The 8,987-nt window shown below is 36.7% G+C and overlaps 1 protein-coding gene across 6 annotated transcripts in view; it reads left to right on the top strand.

Moving 5' to 3' along the window:
* GSTCD (glutathione S-transferase C-terminal domain containing) overlaps window positions 1-8,987 on the top strand; it is a 145,800-nt gene continuing 136,813 nt past the window's right edge. For 4 of the 6 annotated variants that reach the window (XR_004261725.1, XM_032254864.1, XM_032254862.1 and 1 more), the window contains exons 1-2: window positions 2-246; window positions 8,538-8,984. Coding sequence is in view for 5 of the 6 variants with exons in the window: in XM_032254864.1 (XP_032110755.1) it covers window positions 8,559-8,984 (426 nt within the window). In the remaining variant the exon portion in view is untranslated. Of the gene's footprint in view, window positions 247-7,539; window positions 8,306-8,537; window positions 8,985-8,987 lie in introns of those variants that run through there. The other 2 variants (XM_032254865.1, XM_032254863.1) reach the window with 2 other exon arrangements.

The following is an 8,987-nucleotide window of genomic DNA, read 5'->3' as shown; positions in this document are numbered from 1 at the left end:
AGTAGGAAGTGACGTTACTTCGCCTTTTCCGGTCCGCCGGATTATGAATGACGGTCGGCGGGAGTATTTTCCAGATAAACAGCCTGTTGTTTTTCTCTCGGCTTCTGTGGAAGTTAGTGGTTTGCAGGCAGCAGCTCCCAGAGGCAGCCTCGGAATTCCAGCTCCGGCTGGGCGGGAAGGCGCAGGCGGCCCAGGTCTCCGACACGCTCACGCACCCTCCCTGCCTGGCCGCGCCTCTGCGACCAGGTAAAGAGGGCGCTCGGGCCGCCGGCTTATTAGCCCCTGCGACCCTCTAAGGAGTACTCTTTTCTTCGGGTGTTGCAGGGCTGAGCATGCGGGGAGAAGAGTGGGAAGGACAAGGGCATGGTATTATCGTCCTGATTTTTCTCTAGCCATGGGGCCGCCTCCAACTCCTTTTTGCCCATTCCTGCCGAAGGTGCGGGTCAGGGCTCTGGGCTCGTCAGTAGTTCGCGCTTCCCAGTTTCCCCCTAGCTAATCCCTCATGCCTTCTTCTGCCGATGGAGGAATGGGGCAGCTTCCAGTTGGAGGCGTTTGTGGGGTGGTTTGATGTTTGCTGTTAAGTGTAATTTCATGTCATGACCTCTTGGGTCACACTTTAAACTTCTTTTCTCTGGCATTGAGTTTTCCATTCCAGCCCTTTCTGATTGCAGAAAGCAGTTCTATGTGAATACTACTTAATATTTACTCCAAAGGACTTGCATCATTTTGGGCCATTTGCTTATGTTTTGTCATCACAGCAGTATCTCTTCGGTTCTTGACTTACATAGAAAATTTAACTTGCATGAAAGTTGCTTTGGCTTCGGAAACGTTTGCTAATACACGTACTTTCCATCCCAGCTTTCTACCTGGTTTTGGGATTAGGTGACTTGTTTTTTCCCCTTTATTCTTAATGCCAGGAGTTCATTCCTTGTCATAAGTTATTGAGTATCAAGAAAAGTGTCAGCTTTAGTAATGTATCTTGTGCTACATTATTGATAAAGCGGTGTATTTCTATTTTTTCTAAGTTTATCTGTAGAAGCAACGTTTACAGGAGATGCTAGCAAAAGCTAGCAAGAACTAGTGATGTGATAATTTTAAACATGTAAACATGGTCATTTAAATCCATGAAAATAAACTGTTATAACACAACTAAGTGATTCGCTGTCATATTTAATAAATCAAACATTAAGCTATGTGGGTGGTGGTTTTTTTTTAACTGCCTAATGGGGAGCATACACCACTGAGAGGATTGTTTTAAGCATACTCATTACTAAAAATTGTTTGTATTACACCTGAAGGTATCGTCTTATGAGGTCTCACTTCAAAAATAAGATTGAAAAAGTCAATGAGATTTGAGAATAATCTTACCAGTTCTTTTTTTATTTTTTGTATTTTGCACTTCTACGTGTTTGCTTTAAACAGAGCTCAAACTTGAGCTTCTGTAATAGTGGGCCTATCAAGTTTTTTTTTTGTTTTTGTTTTTGTTTTTCTGAGATGGAGTCTCGCTCTGTCGCTGGGCTGGAGTGCAATGGCACGATGTCTGCTCACTGCAACCTCTGCCTCCCGTCTCAGCCTCCCGAGTAGCTGGGATTATAGGCGCCTACCACCACACTCGGCTTATTTTTGTATTTTGTTTTGTTTTTTTAGACAGAGCCTCGCTCTGTCACCCAGGCTGGAGTGCAGTGGCGCAATCTTGGCTCACTGCAACCTCTTTCTCCCAAATTCAAGCGATTATCCTGCCTCAGCCTCCTGGTGGGGGCAGGGTTTCACCATGTTGACCAGGCTGGTTTACAACTCCTGACCTCAAATGATCCGCGCACCTCGGCCTCCAAAAGTGCTGGGATTACAGGCGTGAGTCATGAACCTGAATTGTTTTTTTTTTTTTTTTTTCTTAACCTGTTCTTGTAGCTTTTGTATCATCTGTGATTTTTAAATAAGAATAAATACTGAGTATCCAAATAGCCTTTCTAACAGCAGCAATTTAGCAGGCCTCAAAATTAACAAGTTCTGGAGCCAGCTAACCAATACATCTGTAGTATACACAGTTCCCGGGTATATGTTGTTTTTATTATAAGGTATTTAAGGTAGCCTATGGAATTCTGTTATGCAGAATACTGGAATACTTGGAATACAGATACTTAAACCATTTAGATTAAAACAAGCGCAGGTATTGTTTGCTGTGAAAATTCAATAATTTTATTTCATACTTGATATTTCTAAGGTGTTAGCCATTTGCGCTCTGGATCCCTGTTAATTATGAGGTCAGGTTTAGCTGCAGGCATTATGACTCCATGGCAACAGGTGATTCTCCAGAGAGATTACACACTTCATTTAAGGCTAAGATTACAGTAAACTTTTCACTTCAAAACTTTTTTTCCTACATCTTTACTGGGTAAGAAAACAGCTAATTTTAATTATAGCTTTTGTTCTCTAGGAATTAACTGCATCCCATATTACATATTTAATGAGCTTGAAAAATCTGTTTTTTTCTTATCTTTTTTGACCTTAAATATTTAAGGTAATTGGCTGCTATCTATCCATGTAGGGGTAAGTTTTGTCTTTTTTGTTGTTGTTAAATCTATATTATTGTAATAGGGTTCAATATTCAACCAAATCGTGTTTTATGAAAAGCATAAAACACAAGCTAAGTTATAAAAAATTCAAAATGTTGAACATATGATGTAGGAGAGAATTTAAGCAATATTAAATTTTAATCTTTAAGAAAAGTTTGTAATTTTTTCATACTTATAAACTGTGTTGAACTTCTTATTTTGTATAATATAATAGGTTTATATGTGCATGGATTAAGGGTTTCACATTTATATTTTATAATTTCATGATTACCTGACTTTCAGCCTCAGTAACAAATATATTTTTTCAGTATTTGGCTGGGAAAAACTTTTCAATCAGTATAAACCCCTTTTTATGGAAAGAAGCTTGGAAATATAAAGCATAATTGAGTTTTGCCCATCAAAGTTTGCATATTTTAATAGTGCCAATTGGTAAGGAATTTGGTTATAAATTATAAAGGAATATAGCTGGTATTTATTTAACCTGAATATGTGACAAACTTTGATCTGTACAGCACACTACATGGTAGGTATAGTTATTATTGTCTCTATGTTATGTAAGTGAGGAAACACATCTGTAGAAAAGTTTTTTATAGCTTCTAAGAATCAGAACCAGGATTTGCACCCAGTAGTCTGGCTCAGCAGTCTTGGGTCTAATCTATTACTTTATAATTCTTGTTTTATAAATAATCTTGCTAGGCACATGTATGGAATCTAGTTAAGATTCTTAATTCCTTTGCCCTGGACATCAGTGTACATAAAAACTTCACTGCTTTCTTTATGAGTTTGGTTAGATTCCGTTTATACTTTTCTCAGTTCACCTCACAAAGATTATCTTGTTTCTTCATTTTAGTTTATACTTGGTCCTTAAAAAGAAAGAATGGTGTCATGAAGAATGAGATTCATGTTGTACCAAGACTAAAGTTCTTAATACTCCCAGTGATTACTGACATTCATGTATGTACATACCCATTCCTTGAACTAAAGTTTGAGTTCATTAAGCACTGGAGGTATTATAGTGTTAGGTAATAAGAGCTATGAAGAAAAAGGAAAGCTAGGTAAGAGGCTAGGGAGTGCTTTTTCAAGTCAGGCAGTTAGGAGAGGCTGTTCTGTGTTGATATTTACGCAGATAAATCAATGAAATGAGGGAGCAAGCCATGCGAATCTCTTGGAGAAAAGCATTCTAGGTGAAGGAACAACAAGTACAAAAATTCTCAAGTGAGAGCATTTCTGGCACCTTCTAAAAACAGCAAGGACAACTATGGCTAGAAGGGAGTGAAGAAGGATAACAGATGAGGTCAGAAAGGGATAGCTAGGGTCACAGTAGGCCTATAGGCCATAACAGGAAATTTGGATTTTATTCTCTGTGTGCTGAAGAGCCATTGGATGTTTTTGAGCAGGAGACATGATGTGATTTATGTTTTTCAGGATCACCCTATTGTTGGAGAATGGACTGTTTTATGGAAAATGGAGGAAAATAGTTAATAGGCTTTTGTAGTAATCCTTGTAAGCACTGGTGATGACTTAGATTAAGGTGATAGTGGTAGAGGTGCTAAGGAGTTGGATGTAGCATATATTTCAAAGGTAGAGATGGCAGAGTGTGAGAGAGAGATAAAAAGTTGAGTGGGACTTTGAAGTTTTCGGCTTGAGCATCTGGGTGATTGGTGTTGCCATTTTAACTGGAAGTAGAACACTAAGGGAAGGGGAGCAGTTTAAGAAAACATCCATAGGGACATGTCAAGTAGAATATAGGCGTCTCGAGTTAGGGGAGAAGATGTGGCCGGGATATACATGTAAGAGTCAGATAATATTTAAAGCTATAGCACTGGAGATCACCCAGAACAGTGCTGTCATATCATAAGTTGTGCCCCATTAATGAGTCAGGAAATCAATGTAATGAGCAACAACCAGCATTTAAAAAAAACTAACAAGCACAGAGAAAAAAATATCGGATTTATCTCATAGAGTAGGGTAAATATTGCTTCATGACATTTTTGTTTGCATTTTATTCAGTGTATTGTGAGTTACATTATAAAATATGTAACTAATTGTGTGGCATGATCAAAAGTTTGAAACCCAGTATGTATTCAAAGGATGGAGTGTGGATTGAGAAGAGGGCAAAACACTGAGGTGTGGGTCACTGAGATATCTGCAGAGTAGCCAATGAAAGGAATCGGGAAAGAATTGCCAAATAATTTAATCCAGTGCAGAAACTTGTCAAATAACCTAGCCTTTGGAATGCAAGTTTATATCAAGGATAACTGAGACCAGCATACTTGCTTAGAATAACACTATATCTAGTGATTTTCACTTTGGTAAAATTGCTTCAATTTATGAAATTTTATTTATAAATAGTACTATTATATTAGAACAATACCTATTCTTAAATTTCTCTAAGATTTTTTTATAAGTTTAATACTTTGGACTGATGTACAATTCTCATCTCTATAATGGAAATAAAATACTTTAAAGTAATGCACATGTTCTGTGTGCTCAGCACATAGTAGGTAGACAATAAGATGTATGTAACATTTAAAACGTTATTTGCCTAAGATTTATTGAGCTCCTATCAAATCGTAGCCATAAAGAGAAGTTATTTGAAAAAAAAGGAAAACACAGGTTAATAATTTGCAGCAGTTATACACATTTTGGTCTTCATTATATAACATATAATTTATTATGTAATGTTATACATAATGCCATAGATCTTGACTTGAAATTTGATCGCAAAATTTTCAAGCTTTTTTTTTCTGGACTTCGGAGAAGTATGCTTATTTTTAATATGCTTACTGTTTATTTCTCTCTCATTCTCTGTATTTCATCAAGGCAAAGATATATTCATTAGAATGAAAGTACAAAAAAAAATTAGAATATTTTCAAGTCATGAAATCAAAGCCCTAATATTTTCTTTATACCTATTTGTTCCATCAACAAGATTCTAAAGCAAATTGGCATGTCCAGGAAAGAGATGCACACTCTATTTAATATCCTGAAGTTGGTGGTTTTGTCTGCGACTTTCTCACTCTCTCTCTCTGTAGAGTGGCACCTATCAAAGCCGAGAAAGAGCAAATTACTCTATTTCTGTGGCAGGAATGCAATATAGAGTTATAAGGGCTATCCTCCAGAAGCCCTAGAGACAGAAGTTTATTCTATAGTACCTACCTTCTTAAAGCTCGTGACATAAAATTAATGAACTAGGGCATTCTCAAGCTAGAAAAGAAAAAAGAGGAGGGATTTTTTTTTTCCTGCGATATTTGCCTACTTGGAGCAAATACTGTGTTCTACCTCTAAAAAGACACAGTGTAAGCCAAAAACACCACATTTGTACGGTTTACTAAATACTTAATATTTCTTTTAAAAAATTGCATTAGTACATAATAGGGAGACGTTACTCAAGGAAAGTAATTTTTTTTTTTTTACTCTAAGATTATTAAGTGACATTTTTAATCTCCCAGGGGAAAAACCAATATCTATATTAAAAAAATATGTTAAGAATCAACAGTATTTTGTTGCAGTTTCTCTCAGGCATCTCATCAGTTTTTAGTATCACCATGGGCAGGTTATTGCTATTCTAATTTGCTGACATTTAGCATTTTATTAAGTGCTAATAGTGAGAAGAGCTTATAGAATATGTCTAAAACCCTATTTTCGTATTCTTATGTGCTTTGCAAAGTGGCAAATATAGATGTACTTTATTTTTTAAAAATATTTCTGTGTATCTTAAAAGCTATTAAATAGCATGGCTTTGTTTCCAGTTTTTAAAAAGTGTTAGGATGAGCCTCATAATTACTATTTTTTATGCTGCTGGGAAAATGATGAAATCAGTCATATGTTTTTCAAATCTGCTGTCTTGAAACACTTAGGGGTCTTCTTTTTACTATCTTACTGTCAGGAGAGTGAGTCCATAGCAAACTCCTCAAAAAGACTGTTAATTCCTGGAAAGTGTGGTAGGTTCTTTTTGCCCTACTGTTGTTTCAGACCTCACTTTGTTCGATTCTTTTTAAGGACTTACAGCATAAAGGTGTAAGAAGCTTAAAGTGTTTAGCTCTTTGGATTTTTTTAAAAAATGAATTTATAAAAAGAAAATTTAGTATGGTGAAGGTTTTCTAAAATTAAGTGTGCGCTAACATTTTGAATGCACTTAAAAGACAAAAGTTGCATATATACTTTTAAAAAGCTTTTAAAGTAATTTTCCTTCTAATATGTCACTTTTCTGGTATGTATTTCCATGGTGAATGCTTTTAAAGAGTGCCATCTAGTGTCAGTTTTGGAATTTTAATTTATGGATTTGAACATTGGGTATTTTGGACCCAGGAAATGCATGCATTAAACATAAAAAGTCATGACAATTGATAAAAGCCTTAAGGAATATGACTTGAAAATAGCCATGAAGAATCTGACCTCAAGACTGTGTGTGTTTGCACCTTTAACCAGTGTGTATATTTATCTATGCATTCATTTGTCAAATACTGCTTGCTTATGTATATAGTAAATATATAAAGCAGTGAAAAAAATTTTTTTCTCATGAAACATTCTTGTTGGGGAAGAGAAATCAAATAAAAAAGTATAGTATATCACCATAGCAATAAGCACTATGGAGAAAAAACATAAATGGAAATAGAAAGCTTTTTTTTTCAGAGAGCAGGGATTGGGGTTTGCAATTTAAATCGAGTAGTCAGGGAGGATCTCAGTAAGAAGTTGCCATTGAATAAATAAATACCTGAAGGAAGTGAAGAAGTGTTCTAGGTACTGGAAACACCAAGTGCAAAGCCCCTCATGTGGAAATGTACCTCGTGTTTTTGCAGGGGTCCCCAACCCCTGGGCCCAGGACCAGCACCCATCTGTGGCCTGTTAGGAACCCCACCTCAAAGCGGGAGGTGAGTGGCAGGCAAGCCAGCATTACCGCCTGAGCACTGTGCTGTTGGATCAGCGGCATTAGATTCTCATAGGCGTTCCAACCCTGTTAACTGCACATGCATTCACACACAAGGGATCTAGGTTGCATGCTCCTTATGAGAATCTAATGCCTGATGATATGAGGCAGAACAGTTTCATCTGGAAACCATCCCCATCCCCCACCAACCCCCATAGAAAAATTGTGTTTTATGAAACTGGTCCATGGTCCCAAAAATGTTGGGGATGGCTGTTTTAGAGGAATAACAATCTACTTTGGCTGGAACAGTGAGCAATGAAGAGAGTTAATGAGACAAACTCAGAGACATAAAGGAGGATTAGATCAAGGAGATCTTTGTAGGCCGGTGTAGAAACTTTGGCGTTTCTCTAGGAGGATGGGAAGACATTGGAGGGTTTGGTTATCGGGGTGTGAAGGAAAAGAATGGTGTAAACTGAGATGGGGAAGACACATAAGGAGCAGCTTTGAGGGGTGGAAGAGAATAAGAAACTAGATTTTGGACATGTTAATTGTAAGATAGCTATCAGTATCTTTTATGGAGAAATTTTAATATTTTTATATTATGATTCAACAAACAGCTGTCACTTACTTGAGAAGAATCCACTTCTGAAAGAATGAATATCCCCTATCTATTATTTCGTAGGGTCATAAAAAAGAAGCAGTATGGAGGGATGAACACTGTCAAAACTTCTCAAGGATATTATACCTAGACAGCTCTCAGTATTCTTAGTTGATTTGTTTCCCCTTCTATTGATCTCCTGTTCTCACCTATAGTGAGATTCCAAACTGCTTAATTGGGAAGGCTTTATTGCAAAGCACTGAGGTATGTTCATTTTAAAGGAGCTGGGTGTAAAATTTCCTCTAAGGCTAGTTATAACACAGAGTAAAAAAAATTTTTTGGAAGCCATTTGGTCTTCAGAAACAAATCTCATAGCATCGTTATTTACTGCAAACTTTTACTGATTCCTAGAACAGGCTTTTAAAACATTTATCTTTTATTTTAGCTTGTAAATGATTATATTCTAAGACCATAATCACTTCAATTTATATCTTAGGTGATCCAATGAAAGAAGAAAATGAAAGCCATCAAGAAAAATCTTACAGAAGAAGAATACCTGTATCTGGACTTTTCTCACCAAACAAAAGGATGCATCTTTCCTCTTCATACATCTGTAACTTTATTTCTGTTATCTTACTGTGACTGCAAAATCTTTAAAATTTGCTTAGTTGTCACCAAAGAAGTGAGTACAGATAGTTTACTACTAAGAGATGATCTGATCCAAGATGTTGAAATACAGATTATTTCAAGGCAAGAGCTCCCACCAATAGTCCAGAATTGCTGTTTGCCTGCAGTAGTAGAACGATCAGACAATTTTTGTAGAGCAGGACTTGCTGTTGTATTAAGACACATAATCCAGAAATCATATGAAGCAGATCCCTTAAAGAAGGAACTTTTGGAACTTCTGGGCTTTAAAAAGACTTGCTTGAAAGCCTGTGCCGAAGTA

The sequence above is a fragment of the Sapajus apella genome, unplaced genomic scaffold, assembly GCF_009761245.1.
Source record: "Sapajus apella isolate SASKATOON/1434 unplaced genomic scaffold, GSC_monkey_1.0 scaffold87, whole genome shotgun sequence".
Classification (NCBI taxonomy): Eukaryota; Metazoa; Chordata; class Mammalia; order Primates; family Cebidae; genus Sapajus; species Sapajus apella.
The sequence above is the reverse complement of the archived record's forward strand: the minus strand, read 5'-3'. Positions and strand labels throughout refer to the sequence as shown.